The sequence below is a fragment of the Salvelinus sp. IW2-2015 genome, linkage group LG32 (genome assembly GCF_002910315.2).
Source record: "Salvelinus sp. IW2-2015 linkage group LG32, ASM291031v2, whole genome shotgun sequence".
In the NCBI taxonomy this organism is placed as follows: domain Eukaryota; kingdom Metazoa; phylum Chordata; class Actinopteri; order Salmoniformes; family Salmonidae; genus Salvelinus; species Salvelinus sp. IW2-2015.
The window spans coordinates 18,918,435-18,943,304 of NC_036871.1; the positions used below are offsets into that span (position 1 = coordinate 18,918,435).

Consider the following 24,870-nt stretch of genomic DNA (forward strand, 5'->3'; position numbering starts at 1 on the left):
AAGAAAGAGAGAAGGGAAAGAGGGAGGGAGTGAGAAAGAGAGGAAAACATTCACTTTACATTGGAGAATGAATTAGCAGGATAAGCTAAAGGATGATTACTACTCTGTAGATGGTGAAATTCAAATATCACAAGTGAAGTCTGAAATATACCTCACTGAAATAGTTTTTGTTTAGCAGCCAAAATTATAGATAAAACAAACTCATATCCAAGCATTGCATCATGTTTGTTTTTAAAACGAAAACATATTTTTTATATATACAGTACCATTCAAAAGATTGGACACACCTACCCATTCCAGGGTTTTTCTTTATTTTTTTAAACTATTTTCTACATTGTAGAATAATAGTGAAAACAAACTATGAACACATATGGAATCAAGTAGTAATCAAAAAACTGTTAAACAAATACAAATATGTTATGAGATTCTTCAAAGTAGCCACTCTTGGCCTTGATGACAGCTTTGCACACTCTTTGCATTCTCTCAACCAGCTTTCTATCATCATGTTAAATGTGCAACCAGAGGGAAAAGAACTCTGGACCACCTTTACTCCACACACAGAGACGCATACAAAGCTCTCCCTCGCCCTCCATTTGGCAAATCTGACCATAATTCCCTCCTCCTGATTCCTGCTTACAAGCAAAAATTAAAGCAGGAAGCACCAGTGACTAGATCACTAAAAAAAGTGGTCAGATGAACCAGATGCTAAGTTACAGGACTGTTTTGCTAGCACAGACTGGAATATGTTCCGGAATTCCTCCAATGGCATTGAGGAGTACACCACATCTGTCATTGGCTTCATCAATAAGTGCATCGATGATGTCGTCTCCACAGTGACCGTACATACATACCCCAACCAGAAGCCATGGATTACAGGCAGCATCCGCACTGAGCTAAAGGCTAGAGCTGCCGCTTTCAAGGAGTGGGACTCTAACCCGGAAGCTTATAAGAAATCCCGCTTTGCCCTCCGACAAAGCATCAATACAGGACTAAGATAGAGTTGTACTACACCGGCTCCGACGCTCGTCGGATGTGGCAGGGCTTGCAAACCATTACAGACGACAAAGGGAAGCACAGCCAGGAGCTGCCCAGTGACACGAGCCTACCAGACGAGCTGAACTACTTCTATGCTCGTTTCGAGGCAAATAACACTGAACCATGCATGAAAGCACCAGCTGTACAGGAAGATTGTGTGATCCCGCTCTCCGCAGCCAATGTGAGTAAGACCTTTAGACAGGTCAACATTCACAAGGCCAGACGGATTACCAGGACGTGTACTGTGAGCATGCTCTGACCAACTGGCAAGTGTCTTCACTAACATTTTCAACCTCTCCTTGTCTGAGTCTGTAATACCAACATGTTTTAAGCAGACCACCATAGTGACTGTGCCCAAGAACACTAAGGTAACCTGCCAAAATGACTACCGAGACGTAGCACTCATGTCTGTAGCCATGAAGTGCTTTGAAAGGCTGGTCATGGCTCACATCAACACCATCATCCCAGAAATCCTAGACCCACTCCAATTTGCATACCACCCAAACAGATCCACAGATGATGCAATCTCTATTGCACTCCACACTGCCCTTTCCCACCTGGAAAAAAGGAACACCTATGTGCGTGCTCAGCCCTCTCCTGTATTCCCTGTTCACTCATGACTGCACGGCCAGGCACGACTCCAACACCATCATTACATTTGCCGATGACCCAACCGACAACAATGAGACAGCCTATAGGGAGGAGGTCAGAGACCTGGCAGTGTGGTGCCAGGACAACAACCTCTCCCTCAACGTGAGCAAGACAAAGGAGATGATTGTGGACTACAGGAAAAAGAGGACCGAGCACGCCCCCATTCTCATCGACGGGGCTGCAGTGGAGCAGGTTGAGAGCTTCAAGTTCCTTGGTGTCCACATCACCAACAAACTAACATGGTCCAAGCACACAAGATAGTCGTGAAGCGGGCACAACAAAACCTATTCCCCCTCAGAAGAAAAAGATTTGGCATGAGTCCTCAAATCCTCAAAAGGTTCTACAGCTGCACCATCGAGAGCATCCTGACTGGTTGCATCACTGCCTGGTATGGCAACTGCTCGGCCTCCGACCGAAAGACACTACAGAGGGTAGTACGGCCCAGTACATCACTGGAGCCAAGCTTCCTGCCATCCATGACCTCTATACCAGGCRRTGTCAGAGGAAGGCCCTAAAAATTGTCAAAGACTCCAGCCACCCTAGTCATTGCCTGTTCTCTCTGCTTCCGCACGGCAAGCGGTACCGGCGCGCCAAGTCTAGGTCCAAGAGGCTTCTTAACAGCTTCTACCCCCGAGCCATAAGACTCCTGAACCTTAGTCAAATGGCTACCCAGACTATTTGTCATCTATGCATAGTCACTTTAATAACTCTACCTACATGTACATACTACCTCAACTAACCAGTGCCCCTGCACATTGACTCTGTACCAGCAGCCCCCTGTATATATTGTTATTTTTTTACTGCTGCTCTTTAATTACTTGTACTTTTCTCTCTTATTCTTATCCATATTGTTTTGAAACTGCACTGTTGGTTAGGGGCTCGTAAGTAAGCATTTCACTGTAAGGTTGTATTTGGCGGTTGTATTTGGCGGTTGTGACTAATACAATTTGATTTGAGGTAGTCACCTGGAATGCATTTCAATTAACAGGTGTGCCTTGTTAAAAATGTATTTATGGAATTTCTTTCCTTAATGTGTTTGAGCCAATCAGTTGTGTTGTGAGAGGGTAGGGTTGGTATACAGAAGATAGCCCTATATGGTAAAAGACCAAGTCCATATTATGGCAAGAACAGCTCAAATAAGCAAAGAGAAATGACAGTTCATCATTACTCATGAAGGTCAGTCAATCCGGAAAATGTCAAGAACTTTGAAAGTTTCTTCAAGTGCAGTCGCAAAAACCATCAAGCGCTATGATGAAACTGGCTCTCATGAGGACCGCCACAGGAAAGGAAGACCCAGAGTTACCTCTGCTGCAGAGCATTAGTTGTCTGCCTCAGAAATTGCAACCCAAATAAATGCTACAGAGTTCAAATAACAGACATCTCAACATCAACTGTTCAGAGGAGAATGCGTGAATCAGGCCTTCATGGTCGAATTGCTGAAAAGAAACCACTACTAAAGGACACCAATAAGAATAAGAGACTTGCTAGGCTCAAAAAACACGAGCAATGGACATTAGACCGGTGGAAATCTGTCCTTTGGTCTGATGAGTCCAAATTTGAGAAATTTGGTTCCAACCGCCGTGTCTTTGTGAGACGCAGAGTRGGTGAACGGAGGATCTCTGCATGTGTGGTTCCCACCGTGAAGCATGGAGGAGGAGGTGTGATAGTGTGGGGGGTGCTTTGCTGGTGACATTGTCAGTGATTTACTTAGAATTCAAGGCACGCTTAACCAGCATAGCTACCACAGCATTCTGCAGCTATACGCCATCCCATCTGGTTTGCACTTAGTGGGACTATCATTTGTTTTTCAACAGGACAATGATCCAACACGCCTCCGGGCTGTCTAAGGGCTATTTGACCAAGAATTCGAGTGATGGAGTGCTGCATCAGATGACCTGGCCTCCACAATCACTCGACCTCAACCCAATTGAGATATATTGGGATGAGTTGGACTGAAGAGTGAAGGAAAAGCAGCCAACCAGTGCTCAGCATACAGCGGCAGGCAAAGTATGTGAACCCTTTGGAAATACCTGGATTTCTGCATAAATTGGTCATAAAATTTGATCTGACCTTCATCTAGGTCACAACAGTAGACAAACACAGTCTGCCTAAACTATTAACACACAAAACAGTTATACATTTTCATGTCTTTATTGAACACACCGTGTAAACATTCACAGTGCAGGGTGGGAAAAGTATGTGAAGCCTTGGATTTAATAACTGGTTGACCCTCCTTTGGCAGCAATAACCTCAACCAAACGTTTTCTGTAGTTGCGGATCAGACCTGCACAACGGTCAGGAGGAATTTTGGACTATTCCTCTTTACACAACTGTTTCAGTTTAGCAATATTTTTGGGATGTCTGGTGTAAACTGCTCGAGGTCATGCCACAGCATCTCAATCGGGTTGAAGTCAGGACTCTGACTGGGCCACTCCAGAAGGTGTATTTTCTTCTGTTGAAGCCATGCTGTTGTTGATTTACTTCTGTGTTTTGGGTCATTGTCCTGTTGAATCACCCAACTTCCGTTGAGCTTCAATTGGTGGACAGATAGCCTAACATTCTTCTGCAAAATATCTTGATAAACTTGGGAATTCATTTTTCCGATGATGATGGCAAGCTGTCCAGACCCTGAGGCAGCAAAGCAGCCCCAAACCATGATGCTCCTTCCACCATACTTTACATTTGGGATGAGGTTTTGATGTTAGTGTGCTGTGCCTTTTTTTCTCCACACATATGTGTTCCTTCCAAACAACTCAACTGTAGTTTCATCGGTCCACATAATATTTTGCCAGTAGCGCTGTGGAACATCCAGGTGCACTTTTGCAAACTTCAGACGTGCAGCAATGGTTTTTTTTGGACAGCAGTGGCTTCTTCCATGGTGTCCTCCCATGAACACCATTCTTGTTTAGTGTTTTACGTATCGGAGACTCGTCAACAGAGATGTTAGCATGTTCCAGAGATTTCTGTAAGTCTTTAGCTGACACTCTAGGAATCGTCTTAACCTCATTGAGCATTCTGCGCTGTGCTCTTGCAGTCATCTTTGCAGGACGGCCACTCCGAGGGAGAGTAGCAACAGTGCTGAACTTTCTCCATTTATAGACAATTTGTCTTACCGTGGACTGATGAACATCAAGGCTTTTAGAGATACTTTTGTAACCCTTTCCAGCATGTCAACAATTCTTTATCTTGGTTCTTCTGAGATCTCTTTTGTTCGAGGCATGGTTCACATCAGGCAATGCTTCTTGTGAATAGCAAACACAAATTTTGAGAGTGTTTTTTCTAGGGCAGGGCAGCTCTAACCAACATCTCCAATCTTGTCTCAATGATTGTACTCCTGGTTAGCTGACTCCTGATCCAATTAGCTTTTGGAGAAGTCATTAGCCTAGGGGTTCACATATATTTTCCAACCTACACTGTGAATGTTTAAATGATGTATTCAATATAGACAAGAAAAATACAATCACTTGTGTTATTAGGTTAAAAACACTATGTGTGTCTATTGTTGTGACTTAGATGAAGATCAGATCAAATTTGATGACCAATTTATTCAGGTAATTCCAAAGGATTCGCATACTTTTTCTTGCCACTGTATGTGGGAACTCCTTCAAGACTGTTGGAAAAGCATTCCTCATGAAGCTGGTTGAGAGAATGCTAAGTGTGTGCAAAGCTGTCATCAATGCAAAGGGTGGCTACTTTGAACAATCTAAAATATATTTTGAATTGTTTAACAATTTTTTGGTTACTACATGATTCCATGTGTGTTATTTCATAGTTTTTATGTCTTCACTATTATTCTACAATGTAGAAAATAGTAAAAATAAAGAAAAACCCTTGAATGAGTAGGTGTCCAAACTTTTGACTAGTACTGTATCTATCCATTCACAAGGCCTACATGTCAATAGTGGCATGGCTTTCAACTGAAAACAATTGTACATTTATATTGTGTAAACACATTATTTGTATTCAACTATCATTTCATTGTTTTACTGAAATCCCAATTCTATGTCTAACCCTTGGACTGAACTATCCTCTACACTATGTATTTGATTGTTCTCCCCAATGACCACCACTGTGATGCCATCCTAGATGGAGGAAAACTGATTCAGTTTGCTCTCCTTGAAATCAGCAACAAAATAAAGTTGTGTCACCAGCCATGGGCAACCTCATCTAGCCAGGTCATGGCACTGTTCCTGCAGAACTGAGTGAGAGGAGGGAAAGGGAAATGGGTTTTTGGGAGTGACAGTAGCTAAATTAGGAAGGCAGGGTGAAAAGCAGCCAAAGCTATCATCTGCTAAGAGCGCAACTCACAACACACATTCCTGGAGAAACAGAAATGTTGAACATCAATGTAGCTGCTTAATATTTACAGCCCTAATTCCATCTCGTGACAGACATTCTCATACTATAATATTGTTGATTATTAGCTATGAGCGCCACTTTGTGTCTGAGATGATATTGACATCGGACATGGAGAAACATTAAGTGTAGCAGCAGGGGCGTACTCAAACTGCAAAAGTAATGAAAATGTATTAGATGATGTTTTATATTTATATAGTGACTGATGAGGAAATCCAAAAGCAATGCCAAACAACAACAGCATCCTCTAGTCTGCACACGAATAAGGACTAATTTGGCAGGGAGGGCAGGAATGGGTGTCAAGTGTGGTTGCGCTCATACAAGGCTTGCCGGCATTTTCCAAAACCTGAGGACTGACTGGTTTACTTGCCTGCTTGGATTACCTCTGTTGCTTTATTGACCTGGAATTCAGTGGAACATAGTGATAGTGAGCACGTCAACAGGTTCTCTGCTCCAATACAGAGTACAAGAACTCCATCCCCCTCCAAAGCTTGAAAAGTGTTGTTTGGATGGGATTATAGAATTAACTGCATGTCAAGTCTATACTTTTATATTTAGTGTCAATTATATCACCCCTGACCAAAAGATAACATTGTAAAGAAAGTAGACATTTTTAAAAGTCAAAGCATTTAAAATATGTATTTTGATGGAGCAATAATAGTTAACATTGATCCTATTTTTTTCTCCCCTTTCCCTGCTTGGTATTGAAGATCTGTTGACGTAAAGTATGACCTTCTCAAAGAGTGTTCAGAGGCAACGAGCTGATAAACAGGCCCTGTTAAAAGCCCAAAAAGCGAGAGCAAATGTTATGTGCCTCTAGTGAGACTATCTATGGCATTTCCAGGTTGCTCTGAAAAGCTGCCAAGGATATAAGACAATGGTAAGCAACCCCAAATGTAAGACTGAATGAATCGGTTTCCATGGAGAGTAGAAGATTCATTCATAAGGGGATGGTCTGAGTATTGGATTTATTCAAGCCCTACACAGAGTACAGACAAAATATGTGTAGCGTTTTCTGTTACTATACCTGTGCATCAATGATCTTCTGCTTGGCATCTATGACAGCCTGCATCTCTGCATGGTCTCTCTTCAGCTCCTCCTCAACAGCAATTAACCTGTGAGTGACAGAGCATTGCCATTTCAGACGCATACAAACCAAAAGGGGAGATCATAGGCTGCACCTCAAATGGTAGACCCTGGTCAAAGGCAGTGCACTATACAATGCATTTGGAAAGTATTTAGTCCCCTTCCCCTTTTCCACATTTTGTTACTTTACAACCTTATTCTAAAATTGATTAAATAGTTTTTTCCCCTCATCAATCTACACACAATAACCCATAATGGCAGAGCAAAACCAGGTTTTTAGAAATGTTTGCAAATATATCAATAAAGTCCCCTCCCGGAAATAACACATTTACATAACTATTCAGACCCTTTACTTAGTACTTTGTTGACGCACCTTTGGCAGCAATTACAGCCTCTAGTCTTCCTGGTTATGACACTACAAGCTTGGCACACATGTATTTGGGGAGTTTCTCCCATTCTTCTCTGCAGATCCCCTCAAGCTCTGTCAGGTCGGATGGGGAGTGTCGCTGCACAGCTATTTTCAGGTATCTCCAGAGATGTTTGATCGGGTTCAAGTCCAGGCTCTTGCTGGGCCAATCAAGGATATTCAGAGACTTGTCCCGAAGCCAGGGTCGTTGTCCTGTTGGAAGGTGAACTGTCGCCCCAGTCTGAGGTCCTAAGCAAGTTTTCATCAAGGATCTGCTCCGTTCATCTTTCCCTCGATCCTGACTAGTCTCCCTGCCGCTGAAAAACATCCCCACAGCATGCTTCAGCTTAGGGATGGTGCCATGTTTCCTGCAGATGTGACGCTTGGCATTCAGGCTTGAGAGTGCTTTTGGTGCCTTTTGGCAAACTCCAAGCGGGCTGTCATGTGCCTTTTACTGAGGAGTGGCTTCCGTCTGGCCACAAAGGCCTGATTGGTTGAGTGCTGCAGAGATGGTTGTCCTTCTGGAAGGTTCTCCCATCTCCACAGAGGAACTCTGGAGCTCTGTCAGAGTGACCATCGGGTTCTTGGTCACCTCCCTGACCAAGGCCCTTCTCCCCGATTGTACAGTTTGGCCGGGTGGCCAGCTCTAGGAAGAGTCTTGTTGGTGCCAAACCTTTTAAGAATGATGGCGGTCTTGGTGGTTCCAGACCTTTTAATAATGATGGAGGCCACTGTGTTCTTGGGGACCTTCAATGCTGCAGAGATATTTTGGTACCCTTTCCCAGATCTGTGCCTATCATGTCTCGGAGCTCTACGGACAATTCCTTCGACCTCATGGCTTGGTTTTTGCTCTGACATGCACTGTCAACTGTGGGACCTTTTATAGACAGGTTTGTGCCTTTCCAAATCATGTCCAATCAATTGAATTTACCACAGGTGGACTCCAATCAAGTTGTAGAAACATCTCAAGGATGATCAATGGAAACAGGATGCACCTGAGCTCAATTTCGAGTCTCATAGCAAAGGGTCTGAATACCTATGTAAATAAGGTATTTCTAAAAACCTGTTTTTGCTTTGTCATTATGGGGTATTGTGTGTAGATTGATGAGGAATAAAATAATTTTATTCATTTTAGAATAAGGCTGTAACAAAATGTGGAAAAAGTCAGGGTTTGAATACTTTCCGAATGCACTGTATATAGGGAATAGGGTGCCATTTGGGACAACAATAAAAGACACTATAGGCACGCCATTAAGTAGTCAATCTGTGATTTTGCTTCCATTCAATCATTAATTCATTCATTCATTCAAAGGAATTCCGACTGGAGTATGGGCTGTTTTACGCAAAGTCATCCAGAGGGTGCCTAGTAATGCCTACCTGCAGATGATGCTCTTCATCTGGTTGTCCTTCTCCTCCTGCTGCCGCCGCAGCCTCTCCTCGCTGTCCTCCAGGCGGGACTTGTACTCCATCAGCAGTTTCTGCATCTGCTGCTCCTGGGCCAGCAGACGTCTCTCGTACTCCTCCAGACACCGACTAGACACTCGCAGGCGCTCCTTCAGCTTGGAGATCTCCTGTTCATACTAGCGGGAGAGAGGCGAGAAAAACAGAGATAGAGGGAAAGAGAAAGAGAGGGAAAGTGAGAGAGAGGGAAAGAGAGAAAGTGAGTGGGAGGGGATGATCGTGTTAGTCATGACTAAGACTATCTCTGTCTGTCTACACTGGCTTAAGCAGGCTGATGTGTTGACTTGGATGATTAGGAAGAAGTCAGTCATTTAACTTGGAAATATTTTGGCCATCAAACCTTCATTGACTGTAACTCTGGCTGTGTCTTTACCTTCTTGGCGTGCCTGCTGTCTTCCCTGCTCTGATCTGCTGGGGCCGTCTCGTCCTCGAACTGGCCGTTATTCAGTACCCACGCCGCTGTCCTCTCTACCGGTGACATGGTGACTGGCTCTACCGGCGACGCCACCTGCACCACCACAGATACATGTATGTCAATCAAATCTACCCTGAGTGCCTTTGGCCACACTTTATTTCTTGATAATAATAATAACAGATATTATATAGGGGTGTCGGAGCGGAATGTGTGTGAATCTAAGTGTAGTTCTGTATGCCAGACCAGTACCTGCGGTGGCGTCTGCTGCTTGGCAACGCTCCTGACGGGGGGCACAGGGCTCTCCATGGAGCAGGTGGACTGTTGGTGTGAGCGGCCTCCTGTGCCTGGCTGGGCCTGGATGGGGATAGGCATGGGCTCTGTGTTGATGGAGCTGCTGCTGCGCAGAGAGGCGCTGTGGGGCGGGGAGCGGGGCAGGGAGCGAGGCGTCCGGGCCCCACCACTCCCCCCGCTGCGGCTCTGCTGCTCCACCCTCACGATGTGGGCCGTGCTGCTTTGCCTGGGCACTGCCACAGCGTGGGCTCCTCTGTGGTGGTCTGGCGGGTTGTGGCGGCGCGGCGTGGAGCAGTCTTCGCTCTGCGTGCTCCGCCGGCTGAACTCCTCCAGACTGCTATTGGACGGGACCCTGCCCCCTTTCCCCCCCTGGCTCCCGCCTCCAAACTCAACCTCCGAGTTGCTGTGGCTGCGGGAGCTATCGGTGCTCAGGTTCTCAGAGCTGGAGTCCGGCTGCAGGGAGTGCACTGAGTGGGAGTGGACCGAGTGTGTTGTGGAGTGTACTGCTGTGTGTTGTTGTTGTGTCTGGTTGCTAAGGTGATAGACAGGGTTCTGGAAAGACAGGGGCTGGAGGCTCCTCTGATGGCTGAGGGAAGGGTGCAGGGGCCGACGCACCTGGGGTGCACTCTGGGGGAGGTTGTCCTGTAACGAGGGCTTCTGGTGGAGGGCTTGGTGTGACTGTGAGGTGGTAGCCTGGTGGGGGTGTCCGATAGAGAGCTGGGAGCCCACCCTGCTCAGCTTGGGGGGAGCATCGTGGAGGAGGGGTCCCTTGCCACTCTGGACCATGTGAGAGTCCTGAAGGTCCACCAGGGAAATGCTGCGTCCGTTGGGCAGGAGGTTTTCTCTCTCCTCCTTGTCTGAGAAGCTCATGCTATGGCCGGACGACTGCTGGCCCAGGAGAGGGTGCTTCCCCCGGTGAAGGCCGTTTGTAACATGCTCTTGGACTGGGGACTTGATTCTGCCAACCTCACTGCAAGACGTGGACAGTAAACATACAACACATTAACAGAGAGTTCCGAAACCAAAGCTAGGACCAGACCAAGAACATGGGTACATCCCAAATGGCATCCTATTCCATATGTAGCGCACTACTTTTGAACAGGGCCCATAGGGGTCTGGTAAAAATTAGTGCACTATAAATGACTAGGAAATAGGGTTCCATTTGGGACTCACTACATGAAATGTAAGCTACCGTCTTTTCAAGTTTAACTCAAATGTTCCTTTAGCAACAATGTTTACGCTGATTCACTTTAAAGCCGGAAAACCCTCCATCTCGGATTCCCTCATTACCTCTACAACCGCTAAAAATAGGAAGTCTCTAGCTGCAGCTTTATTTAGAAAGATCCTAGCAGCAAGTCATCTCCCAAGTCAATACACCATGAAACAACCCATCTATATAAAATGCATGAGCACACCAACAGCTTTCAACCTCTAGGATAACTGGCACAAAATCACCAGATGAAACAGCCTTTGAAAATAACTACACCACAGAATTAGGCCATGCATGGCTGGGTGGTGATTGGCAATACCATTGCTGCAGTTGTGACCAATTTGGAGCACTACCTGTCAGCCGGATCTTCAAATATCCTCTGCAGGCCTGAGGGGACGCTGCCGCTGATGTTGTGTGAGGAGCTGTAGTCCTGGAAGCGTCGGAGCTGCTGCTGGATGGGTGTGGGGCTAGACAGAGAGCGGGCTATGTCCCCCAGGATGCGGGGCAGGGGGCCCAGCTTGGCTACGGTCGCCTGCAGGAAGGAATTTTCACCCTGGGTTGCATGTTACCAAGACAAGGGGCAGCAGCACCAGGCCACATCACCCAGCATTGTAGAATGAGGATGGCAGAAGGTTTGGAGGGCGGAGGATTGATGGGTTGGATTTGTTGGTTGGTTGGCAATGAGAGGCACCATAATGCATTGGTATTGGCGGGACAGCATAACCATGAAGACACCAAGTGTGTGTGTCGGGTGGAGTGGAAAAGGGGAAAGGGGTGGGCGTAGAGGCAAAAGGAAAGAAAGTAGATACATAAGAGGAAAAAACATAAGGAAATGAATAAGTTTGGGGTAAAAAATGTAAACACATGCCACTAAATAACAGACATTCCAAACACAGCGAACATGCATCAAGGGCAAACTAATACATAAGGTTGTGAGGTAAGATGCAGGAAGGATTTAAATGGATGCTGTAAAACAACTAGGGTTCACAGAACATTTGTGCAGAGGGGTGTAAATAACGCAGTAGAATAAACATGCATTAAAATAAACTGATGTACAGTGCAGGAGCCTTGCGGGATTAAGGTTAGGGGGAGTGGTGGGAACAGTGAACGAGTGGGTGATGTTACCCTGCTTCAAAACTTTTGGACTCGACAGACATTAAGGAACATCCTAGTGAAAGAAATGTGGGGTAAAAACATCCTGGACAGTAATAATTAAGTTTCCCTCTTCTCATAAAGTCATTAACTAACCCTTTAGCTACGGCACGGCAGGCTTGAGATGTAAGTCAATGTGGTGTAAGCTGATTACAGACTTGTCCTAACGCCACTTAATATTATTAGACCATTGCACAGGATTATGTCACAGTGATCTTATTAGACCCATCTACCCACATTTCATCCAGAAAAACATTATTACACTCAGCATTATTCAGAATCATACATTTGTGCATTTAGATTCATAGCAGCTGTAAAAAAAAAAATCCAAGCCTGCAAATGTAGTAGTCAAACAGATTAGGGAAAGAAAGATCTTTGTCAGGATAACACACAATCAGATGGGCAGACCCAAACCCACTACACACCACTGCAAGTTATCATTTGCAGCAGAGCCTCTTAACTCAACAGAAACCTACTAAGGGCCACAATTAGGAGCCTTAGCATCTCATTAAAGTACAGCGCTTTCCATTTAATCTTTAGGCTTACACAAGATATGCATGTGTCCCAAATTGCACTACATTCCCTATGTAATGCCTTATGGGCCCTGCTCAAAAGTAGTTCACAATAAAGGGAACAGGATGCCATTTGAGATGCAAATGATGTTTTTACAACATCTGTTAACATAAGTATCATTGCTTCCCACTCCAAGGTCTTCCTTACCTTGTCCAACTGGGACACCACGTCCCACAGGAGCGAGTGGAGGACAGACAGCTCTCGGCCAAGGTCGATGTAACCTTCGAATCCTGGCGTGTTGGAGATGGTCTCTGGGTTGGAGATCTCCGTGAGGAAACGCATCATACCTGCCCATTCGTGCTCCAGGAAGTCGTTCATGAATGCCATGTACTCCTCTTTGTTGCCAAACCTTGGACACGGACAATAACAAGCGTTCATATGATGCACTTTCTACTTAGGGTGACATGCTTTGATTGTCTTGTCAATTTGCAAAGGTGAAATTCTAAACAAAATGCTACCTTATTCCCTATACAGAACCAGGGCCTGGTCAAAAGTAATGTACTATAGGGTGCCGTTTACACACGTAGCCGTGATCTACCATACCACCAGCAACAGGCGAAACCTACTTGGCGAAGTTGGCCAGGTTCTGAATGACCTTGGCGATGAGGGTGAGGGTACGGGAAGTGCGGTCGTCGGGGTACTCCTGCATGAGGCTGAAGAGTGAGGGGGACATGATGGCGGGACAGAGGAAGCGGAGGAACAAGGAGGCGCTGATGAGGCGCTTGCTAATGTCCTGGTTCCCTCGGGTCAGACACTGCTGCTTCCACGCTGCAAACACCTCCTTTAGCTCCCGCGGGAACACACTAGGGAGGCAGAGGGAAGAGTCAGTGTAGTGGAGATTATTTGGAATCACAAGCTCATGAGTTAGCCCTGCCTGCTAGTGTAACACTCGGCCCAAGAGGGAATGTCCTCTTGGTTAAGATGCTGGTTTCCCGAGTGTGACGACCATGGTGTGAATCAGACAAAATGCACATGCACCACCAGGTGGCAGCATGCACTTTACATCATCACTAAATTGAAGCCAAGCCAGACATGCTGTACCATCCATCTCTATCTCTTTCAGAACAACAATACTAAACAAGTACCCCAAATCTGTGTTTCAAGTTCCGCAGTGCTGCAGATATTCTTCTATATTCACATAATGTCATAGCTACCCATTTACAAGGCGCTGGGGCTTGCCTTAAGTGGAGGCAAGTCAAGGCCCTCTGGCTATGTGGCTCAGGGCCATTGACCTTAAGAAGCAGGGTATGTGGCTTTAGGCTTCACAGTGCTGAGGGGCTGATCTCACCAGTAGGAGTTGATGATCTTGCAGAAGGCCAGCTCGCAGCACATCTTCAGGTTGCTCTGGTGCTCAGGGAGTTCACTACTGGAGCACTTCCCTGGGTCCACCTCACAGTTCTCATCTGACTCATACAACGCTTTGATGAACTCTCCTACAGTACCCAGGAGAAAACACAGACCGGGTTGAAGAACAGTAATACGGCATTGCCAAAAACCCATGGAATAGTTTGAAAACCTTCCAATTCAGCAATCAATAAAATGCCATACATCAAGAGCTTCCACTGAATTTAAAGTGGAACATAAGAACATTTATATCATCATGTCAGATGTCTTCTATAATAAACCCTGCCCTCTCACCTAGTGCGTCATGAAGGTACTTCTGTCCCACCAGTTTGAGGTACTCCTCTATGGCCTTGGTGGCCAGAGTGTTCTCTCTGAAGATCAAGACGTCGTGGTCTGCACAGCGGTCCACCTCGGACATCACTAGATCTGTCAGGAAGTCCTGGGGAGGAGGAGAGGGAACTTTGATTACTGAGAAATACTGCAGTACGGTACTTAATGTACTAATGTGGGCAAATAGGGGGAAGTTATGGTCAGTGTTGGGAGGGAGGCACAGTGGCAGACAATGTTATGAAAAATATGAAGTAGTCTATACAGAGCAGAGATGGAGTTTCTAAAGTGTATGTATTACCTTGGCCCGTCCGGTGCTCTGTAGGATGTGAACCAGGGCACAGGCCATCTCCTCCTTGTTCTTCACACTGATCACCGGCTCCAGAACAGAACACAGCATGGTGTAGTTGTTAGTGATGAACTCTGCAAACTCCTTATACTGCTCCATGGGCAGGATGGAGATGGTCTGGAAGCGGGACTTGATCCGGATTGACGGCCCTCCTCCTTTGCCCTTGCTGGTGGTGGGGGTGCTGACAGGGTACCACTTCTCCACAAACTGCCTCCCCGTCACCCCCCCGATGGGGATGTTGACCAGGCCCACGTAGTTGTTCTTGTCCTTCTTCTTCTTCTTGTCCACGTCCTTGTAGATGTGCACGGTGATGCTACGGACAGACGGCAGGCTGTAGAACTCAAAGTGTTCCCCCCAGAACAGGCAGTCAGCCCGGGTTTTGCTGGTGGTACGGGCATATAGAATATCATCCAGGCACAGTTCACAGAAGTACTTCTTCTTGGGAGGCAGGTCCTTGGCTTCGATGATCCATAGCCGGAGGACATTCTCAGTCCGTCGGCAGTTATCCTGGGAAGACATTTTTCTTTTTCTTTAACCTTTATTTAACTAGGCAAGTCAGTTAAGAACAAATTCTTATTTTACAATGATGGCCTACCGGGGAACAGTGGGTTGGTTAACTGCCTTGTTCAGGGGCAGAATAACAGATTTTTACCTTGTCAGCTCGGGGATTCGATCCAGCAACCTTTCGCTTACTGGCCCAACACTCTAACCACTAGGCTACCTGCCGCCCCAATGAGGGGGGAACAGTGACACTAAACTGACATTGTTAAGAAGATGAAATTGAAAAGAACAAGAAGTGAAGTTAAGGAGGACATTGTAGCATTAACTAGCATTAGGACAATGTAAAGGGCATCAATATGTCTATGTCCCAATTGGCACCCTATTTCCTACATAGTGCACTACTTTTGAAGGGAATATGGTGCAATTTGGGATGCAAACCTATGTCTCTGGTCTCACCTTGTTTGGCTGGACCGTCCTCCTCAGGTTCTCCATCCATTTGTCTCTCTCTGAGGCTGAGGAGCAGCTGAAACACTTACTTCCTCCTGAGTAGGTCACCTGGAGAAGACAGAGACAGAAGCATGAGGAGCATAACAAACAAGGTCTTCTATGCATTATATCACCTGTGATTTTATCAAAGACAAAGAGCATACAGTAAAATTGTTCTGTAACGAAATGTAAAAATATAGCCTTGTTAAACCAGTAAGCTAAATGATACAAGTAATATAATAATTAGCAATTTGTCAGTGTGCTCTTTTCACTATGCATCATCAGGATTGTGATCTTCCATTACTTGCTAAAAGCTTTGAAGTAGTACTTCAAAGTAGTCGAACAGGACTAACTACTGTTTAGACTTACCTCGAAGCAGAACTCCTGTCCCAATATGCTACTGTGGAGAGGTTTGACATAGACATCTTCCTCCATTCCCAGATCCAGGGCTTCTACTGCACTGCCCGGGCTGAGCAGGGACTCGTGGGAACACGATTCCTTTAACTTAGGAAGCCCTCGGGATCTGAAAGACAAAAACATGGCAGTCGGTTACAGTTTACAACATAACTTCTTCATTCAGAGCATTCAAAGCATGGCAGAGTAACCTGCTCCAAGGCTCTAAATCCTAAAATGAGTAAAAAGACCTTGGGCTCCTCCACTGACTGGTTGTATTATTCACTAGGTATACCACAGAAAGGAAATGGCCACTAACACAACACAGAAAGTTGGAGGACAATGAAAAAGTAATATACTGTAGCCCAGTGGTTATCAACTGGTTTTGCCTCGGGATCCAAATTGAACCAGGTTGTCTCAGTCACGACCAAATATTTGCATCATGAAAAAGAAAATCGCCAAAATACAATCTGGAACTATTTTTAATGCTATATTGATAGTAAATAATGTTACAATTATATGACAAGGGTACAAAATTCCCACCTCTTTCATTGTCAATAATAAAATGTTGCCCATATTCTTGATGAAGAATGTTAATAAACTCACTGGTTTGAGACCACAAAATCAACTAAAATAGCACTGCTAATAGCAGTATATTAAAAATACTGTGATTGAAGAAAAGTTGTTCAGAGATCATTGTAAAAAAATGTAGGTTCATTATAATGTCTACACACTTTCTACCAGGTTTAAGTCATTCAAGTTGAGATTGGAGATTATCATTTTTTTGGGACACCCGTGAACCACTCAAAACATCCCGACCCACCAGTTGAGAATCGATGCTGTCGCCTACATGTGATCCCAAAACTCAACACAACCAGCAGTTGTCTTTCCGTAAGGAATTCAAGCTTTTTCCGTACTATTCCAGCATCTAACCACTCACTAGTACATTTCAGGAAGCAGGAATACCTACGAAAAACATCTAAACAGGCACTTGAAGGAATATCCCCAGAGCATCTCTCCCTGTTGCTCAATACATTCCCTTTGGGACGGTTCTCTTCTCTTCTCGGTTCTAGTTCGCTGTCCTTGGTTCTACTGCCTCTACCATACAATCGCAACTCTTCATTCTACCCCCATGAAATGCTGAAAAGTGAAGAAGGACCAGCAGCTCCAATGCCCTTCGCTCTTCCTTGCTGCAGATTCCCTTTGATTCACAGATGGTAAACAGGGACCTGGGCTGGCCAATCCATTGGCCCCTTGGGCCAGTTTCCATAGGGATGCCCCTACAAAGACTTGACTCTCTAGAGCAGCAGCAGAGGATGACAGAGGGAGGATGGGCTGCTGTGCTCACAAACACCTTGGACAAAACAACCTGGGCTTTCCATCAGAGCACAACACTACAGGTAGTGGAGGGGAATGGAAGTCACTGGCTGAAGGTGTTGTTTAGCAAAGGACTGTATGCGTTCCAACTGGCAAACCATTCATTTGAATGTTCAAAATGCAACAATATCAAAATGCTTTATGCGTTTATACATGATCATTGAAAATACATAACACAAAAACATACCCTTACGTAATAGCCACATGGTAGGAGAGGGGGACATTAGTCAAAGGATAAAAATCACTGACAAATGTGTAGCAAAGTAACATAACGTCATTATCCTGATAGCATGCTGAGAAAACAAACTGTCTGTCTGTTGTTTTAGGCCATGCAATGGCCTGGCAAATAGTCTTCATTAATTATGTGGCCCATGTCTGGGTTAAAGCGTCATGGCCTACATACAACTATAAAACAACATTCTACCTACCTACCTCACTGGCCAAGCATTAGAGCTAGGCAATATAGACAACAATTAAAACCGTGATAAATTGCCTGAATTGATGCGATAATGATACATTTATAACAATATGCACCCGTTTTTTAAAAATGATTCTTTAAACAACTACTACTAGTTTGACGGTTGTAGCCATCAATTGTCCCATTAACAACCACCCATATTATCAACCTTATTTCACATCAAACTTGACATTTGTCTAGTATAGGCTACTTATCGTAATGAACGATATCAGCAAAATGCCTGCGATAAGTGATCGGTATGGTCGGTGTCGATCATTTTCGGTTTATCATCCAAGCTCTACCAAGTGTCACAATACCATTCTTCATTATTTATCAACTTATCTCCTTACAGGACAGTGCTTCTTGCATGAAGATGACCTATACCTACCATGGTTGTGTTCCAAATGGCACCTCTATTATTCCCTTTCCCATAGGGCTCTGCTCAAAAGCAGTGGACTATTTAGAAGACAAAAATGTATATATGTTTTATTGTCACATACACGGGATAGGTGCAGTGAAATGTGTTGTTTTACAGGGTCAGCCATAGTAGTACAGTGCCCCAGGAGCAAATTCGGAAATTCAAAACTTGCTCACCTTATCGACTTAGGTATTCGAACCAGCAACCTTTCGGTAAGTGGTCCAACTTTCTAACCACTAGGCAGAATAGGGTCCCATTTGGAACACACCCCACATCTCAGATTTGTAACATGTTTACAAAACATGATTGCTTGAGTTCCCCATATACAAAGGGAAGCCATTTTCTTCATGTTATCTTGCTTGTAAAGTGTCACAACAAAGTTATCAACCAGGTAGTCTTTAGACTGTTATTTTGAAGAACAGAAGCTTATAAAGGGGATCACACAAAATCCCACACACAAGGGAGTGGGATGTGCTGATGCCTACCCATTGGAACAAGTAATATGAGTAGCAACAGAGAGAGAAAGCAGACACCTCTGTCTTCTTCTTTCAGGTCTGCAGCCGCCTCGCTAATTACTAGCACACATCCATCCATTGTGACTGTGTCTTCTGCAGAGGGCATATGTGCCCCCGTAATCTCCTGGCATCAGCCACTTTAACATACCTAGCCAACTGAATTATGTAAACCCAGATTAAGGATTTGGGCAGAAACAGATCTGCCCTCTCAATACAGCGATGGATGCCACAGATGCATACATACAACACTGCTACTTATGTGATTCACAACCTGGGTATTTATTCAGATCTGTAGCTGTGCGTCACAGTTAGGCTAAAGTCGTAAACACATTGTGGGCGGTAAGGTCATTTGTTGTGCTTAGAGCTGTCTCATAACACTGTTTATGAGAATATGCGAAATACGCTTTTAATACGCTTTACGCTTCACAATCAGTGTTTATATCAGTACCAAAGTGGATAACTAGCCTACATACTGAAATTCATCGCAGAGCACTTGTGGTGAAAAAGCTAACACTTGAGTAAATTTCTGAGGGAGTCTGATCTCTTTAAAAACCTGCTGCTGCCCCCCATCCTCAAAGTCATTTGAAAGCTAATCAGATCGCCTGTCTGAACGCCAGCCCTCACCATGTCCACTGCATTAGGATAGAAACCTGATACGTCTAATGGGAGGAAGGATAGGAACTTACTCGGCTGTGACCAGGTCCTTGAATTAACTAAATGCTGCCATATGATTCTGAACTGGTAGTACTTTGAAGCAGAATCACATACAATTCAACCTGGCATGATATTGCATGTTGTAACTGCAGTTAATTTCTATAATTCAACTGGTCTCAGCAAACTGGATGCAGTCTATCACAGTGCCATCCGTTTTGTTACCAAAGCCCCTTATACCACCCACCACTGCGACCTGTATGCTCTARTCGGCTGGCCCTCGCTACATATTCGTCGCCAGACCCACTGGCTCCAGGTCATCTATAAGTCTATGCTAGGTAAAGCGCCGACTTATCTCAGCTCACTGGTCACGATAACGACACCCACCCGTAGCAGGCGCTCCAGCAGGTATATCTCACTGGTCATCCCCAAAGCCAACACCTCCTTTGGCCGCCTTTCCTTCCAGTTCTCTGCTGCCAGTGACTGGAACGAATTGCAAAAATCGCTGAAGCTGGAGACTTATATTTCCCTCACTAACTTTAAACATCAGCTATCTGAGCAGCTAACCTGATCGCTGCAACTGTACATAGTCCATCTGTAAATAGCCCACCCAATCTACCTACCTCATCCCCATATTGTTTTTATTTACTTTTTTGCTCTTTTGCACACCAGTATCTCTACTTGCACATCATCATCTGCTCATTTATCACTCCAGTGTCCAGTGTTAATCTGCTAAATTGTAATTATTTCGCTACTATGGCCTATTTATTGCCTACCTCCTCACGCCATTTACACACATTGTGTTATTGACTGTACGCTTGTTTATTCCATGTGTAACTCTGTTGTTGTTTGTGTCGCACTGCTTTGCTTTATCTTGGCCAGGTCGCAATTGTAAATGAGAACTTGTTCTCAACTAGCTTACCTGGTTAAATAAAAGGTGAATATATTTTTTTTTTTTTTTTAAATCACATTTTACAGCAGAGGAAACATGACCCATCTACATGACCCATCTATAAACGAAAGACAGGATTACCACCAATTAGATCATTATAAATGTAGCAAACAATGCGTTGGTCATTCAGCTCAGCATTCTTTAAGTAGGAGACATGCTGTCCACAGAACTAGAATGAGTTCTAGAATGAGTTCTCATTCTATTTCTATGATGCTGCCCTACCTGAAGTGCAGCGACTTGGGCAGGTGGGAATTCCTGGCCCTCCTTAAGAGTGAAGAGGAGGCGCTGGTCGCCATGGTGGCCATGCTGATGCTGTAGTATGGTCCTTACTGGGAGTCACTCACATTAGCTAACCATGGCAGAGAGAGGCTGCATCTCCACCTCACTCTGCCCATTATCACTGGCTACTGCTGGCTCTAATGCCTCTAAAGTCCACTTTCACTACTCTGGCTCACGGGGCAGGCAGACGTCATCCACGTGGGCGTACAGCCCTACACAGTGACAGATGTCATGTCAGCCTGAGCAAAGCTCGACAGTACTATATGCACGTAGCCTACCAGCTACCCGCTCAGCCACTAGCATAGATAGATACAGTACTTCTCTATGGCCGCTAGCCTGTTCATCACTAGCTCTGTAGGTTACAATCTGCACAGAACAGTCAGAGTGAGTGAGTGAGTATCTGTGTAGTGGTAGAAGCTGCATATTTTGCCTGGCGCACGGAGCTGCATATCAACACAGTCGGCACGGCCCTCGGCAGGCAGCAAAGGGCCCAGCATGGGGAAGACCCCCCCTCAGAGCAAAGGGGAAGCCCGTCAGGCAGGSCACTGTCTGCTGTCCCTCCGCCCCCCTCCTCAGAACAAAACTATTCAGCAAACTCACTGCAGCGTTGAGAACCCCAAATATATCAACATTAGCCCACTGTTCAGACCAGGAGGAAGTGCACTGTGGATTACAATTGTCTTGGTCTCACATGCATGGATACAACAACGCCTAATTGTCCTATTATATTGACCGTATGCGAGGGAGGGAAGAAAGCAGTTAGGCTTACAGTAAGGCCATTATTTCACATGCTTATAATCCTGGAATCAAAGACAGATCTCAGAATAGCACTCAGGACTGATAATGGCTGGGAACATAATGTAAGATGTGGCTATCTTCTTAAAAGCCTGTACAACCCCCCCCCCGCCTCTCTTCCACATTTTAATATCTACAATATCAGCTATACTTTGGTGGTGAAATATGAATAACCAAATGATGATCAGTAGATAGGCCTAAATCCACTCCGAGAGGCAGAATTAAGAAAAGAGATGTGAATTCAGTTCCTTGGTATTAAAACATAAAACAAATATGGAAGGAGATAATTGAACAGCCTACCTTTCATTTTCTGAAGGTCTCAGGGAGGGCAGTCTGAAGCTGGTGTTACGGTCCAGTTTGGTCTGACTCTTCGTCCGCTTTATGGATCCCTTCAGTCGTTTGCTGAAAAACCCCTGAAAGACACAACAGAAGAAATTACCTTCAGGAGAAGTGCTACACTCAGAGACGCACATTTGTTAGTTTGTATGGCTGTCTCTACTGTGGGCATCAGCAGGTGTTGCAACTAGTCTGTCTGCATTGGGAGAGCTGCTGTACCAATGAATGGCTAATGTGTCACACCGGTCATAAACTCTGTCAGCTCAGAATTTCTAACAAATGTTGTGTAATGTGTAGCCTACATAGAACGAGAATGAAGTTTTGTACAACACTATCACTGTCTTAGACTTTTGTTTGCTCATTTTGTGATATAGTAACTACAGTGTGACTGACCAGCTGACCACAATGACCAAGTTGGGGAGTGAATTCCATTGTCATGCTCTGGTGACACATAGGAAACTGAACAGCGTGTCTGGTAGTGTATTGTGAAATAACCCCAGTCAGACGGAATACTATGACGAGGTCACATTGAAACCAATAGGGGTCTTGAGTCAGAGCTGAGACAGGGGTGTATTCAGTGACCTTTTAACCCAGTATTACTCACATCTAACACCCAATCACTTCCTTGAGCTTTTTCTGCTTCATTTACAGTGAAGGCTGAGATATCAAATTAAACATGATCTGGATATATAGTGGGGCAAAAAAGTATTTAGTCAGCAACCAATTGTGCAAGTTCTCCCACTTAAAGAGATGAGAGAGGCCTGTAATTTTCATCATAGGTACACTTCAACTATGACAGACAAAATGAGAAAAAAAATCCAGAAAATCACATTGTAGGATTTTTTATGAATTTATTTGCAAATTATGGTGGAAAATAAGTATTTGGTCAATAACAAAAGTTTATCTCAATATACCCTTTGTTGGCAATGACAGAGGTCAAACGTTTTCTGTAAGCCTTCACAAGGTTTTCACACACTGTTGCTAGTATTTTGGCCCATTCCTCCATGCAGATCTCCTCTAGAGCAGTGATGTTTTGGGGCTGTTGCTGGCGACACGGACTTTCAACTCCCTCCAAAGATTTTCTATGGGTTGAGATCTGGAGACTGGCTAGGCCACTCCAGGACCTTGAAATGCTTCTTACGAAGCCACTCCTTCGTTGCCCGGGCGGTGTGTTTGGGATCATTGTCATGCTGAAAGACCCAGCCACGTTTCATCTTCAATGCCCTTGCTGATGGAAGGAGGTTTTCACTCAAATCTCACGATACATGGCCCCATTCATTCTTTCCTTTACACGGATCAGTCGTCCTGGTCCTTTGCAGAAAAACAGCCCCAAAGCATGATGTTTCCACCCCCATGCTTCACAGTAGGTATGGTGTTCTTTGGATGCAACTCAGCATTCTTTGTCCTCCAAACACGACGAGTTGAGTTTTTACCAAAAAGTTATATTTTGGTTTCATCTGACCATATGACATTCTCCCAATCTTCTTCTGGATCATCCAAATGCTCTCTAGCAAACTTCAGACGGGCCTGGACATGTACTGGCTTAAGCAGGGGGACATGTCTGGCACTGCCAGGATTTGAGTCCCTGGCGGCGTAGTGTGTTACTGATGGTAGGCTTTGTTACTTTGGTCCCAGCTCTCTGCAGGTCATTCACTAGGTCCCCCGTGTGGTTCTGGGATTTTTGCTCATCGTTCTTGTGATCATTTTCACCCCACGGGGTGAGATCTAGCGTGGAGCCCCAGATCGAGGGAGATTATCAGTGGTCTTGTATGTCTTCCATTTCCTAATAATTGCTCCACAGTTGATTTCTTCAACCAAGCTGCTTACCTATTGCAGATTCAGTCTTCCCAGCCTGGTGCAGGTCTACAATTTTGTTTCTGGTGTCCTTTGACAGCTCTTTGGTCTTGGCCATAGTGGAGTTTGGAGTGTGACTGTTTGAGGTTGTGGACAGGTGTCTTTTATACTGATAACAAGTTCAAACAGGTGCCATTAATGCAGGTAACGAGTGGAGGACAGAGCCTCTTAAAGAAGAAGTTACAGGTCTGTGAGAGCCAGAAATCTTGCTTGTTTGTAGGTGACCAAATACTTATTTCCACCATAATTTGCAAATAAATTCATTATAAATCCTACAATGTGATTTTCTGGATTATTTTCTTCATTTTGTCTGTCATAGTTGAAGTGTACCTATGATGAAAATTACAGGCCTCTCTCATCTTTTTAAGTGGGAGAACTTGCACAATTAGTGGCTGACTAAATACTTTTTTGCCCCACTGTATATATATGCAATTGTTGTTCTTTTATGACTTAATTCAATGGTTGAAAGAAGAAACTTGTAACTTTGAAATTATTCATAGCCAGATATTGTATATCTTGGAGTAGTGTATAATGCTTACCCTGGCCTGTATATTGACATAGGATATGGTAATGCAACACAGAGTACATATTGTGACCTCTGACAGTGAGAGAGTATTGCTAAGTCTGCACAGGAAAGCCATGTTACTTATTAGCAAAGCTGCAATAAACTCTAGGAAGTGCACTCCACTATAATTAGGTGTTGATATGCTTTGTAAAATTATTCACAATGAGGAGAGGTAGAGAGAAATAAAACATTTTACGTCCACAGAGAGGACAGGTACAGGAAGTCTGTCAGCTTTTTGTCATTCTCATTCACCTTGGCAGTGTGGAGGAGGTGAGTTTCAAACAGCTCATTTTCAGTCAGAGACAATAACAGCACAAACCTCTCCCCTCTGCTCCCATGGGTGCCTGAATTTATAAAGCCTGTCGTGTCAGCACAAGCTGACGGCAGTCATCACTTTGACTTGGTCCACAACCAGCACCTGGTTGGGGGATGTTACAGTAGATAGAAGCTACTCAATAGTGAGGGCTAAGAGTGCCAGGGATCTAGACGTCTCTAATTAGAAGTACTGATCTAGACTCAGTGTTGCCTTTTAGATCATAATGAATAAGATTACACAGACCTGATCCTATCAGCACTCCCACTCTGAGAGACACACTGAATCTCTCTTACTTGAAACAGCCAGGTTACACCATTGG

The 24,870-nt window shown here is 44.7% G+C and overlaps 1 protein-coding gene across 7 annotated transcripts in view; it reads right to left on the reverse strand.

The window, feature by feature from the left end:
- Positions 1 to 24,870, reverse strand: part of LOC111956723 (ras GTPase-activating protein nGAP) — a 94,115-nt gene that overhangs the window by 1,059 nt on the left and 68,186 nt on the right. For 5 of the 7 annotated variants that reach the window (XM_023977270.1, XM_070436825.1, XM_023977266.2 and 2 more), the window contains 13 exons: positions 21,781 to 21,893; positions 16,013 to 16,166; positions 15,614 to 15,712; positions 14,609 to 15,163; positions 14,275 to 14,419; positions 13,925 to 14,069; positions 13,203 to 13,439; positions 12,784 to 12,985; positions 11,265 to 11,464; positions 9,660 to 10,671; positions 9,369 to 9,503; positions 8,912 to 9,114; positions 7,070 to 7,157 (listed from right to left, as the gene is read on the reverse strand). In XM_023977270.1, coding sequence (XP_023833038.1) covers positions 7,070 to 7,157; positions 8,912 to 9,114; positions 9,369 to 9,503; positions 9,660 to 10,671; positions 11,265 to 11,464; positions 12,784 to 12,985; positions 13,203 to 13,439; positions 13,925 to 14,069; positions 14,275 to 14,419; positions 14,609 to 15,163; positions 15,614 to 15,712; positions 16,013 to 16,166; positions 21,781 to 21,893 — 3,288 coding nt within the window. Of the gene's footprint in view, positions 6,444 to 7,069; positions 7,158 to 8,911; positions 9,115 to 9,368; positions 9,504 to 9,659; positions 10,672 to 11,264; positions 11,465 to 12,783; positions 12,986 to 13,202; positions 13,440 to 13,924; positions 14,070 to 14,274; positions 14,420 to 14,608; positions 15,164 to 15,613; positions 15,713 to 16,012; positions 16,167 to 21,780; positions 21,894 to 24,870 lie in introns of all 7 variants that reach the window. The other 2 variants (XM_023977269.2, XM_023977267.2) reach the window with 2 other exon arrangements.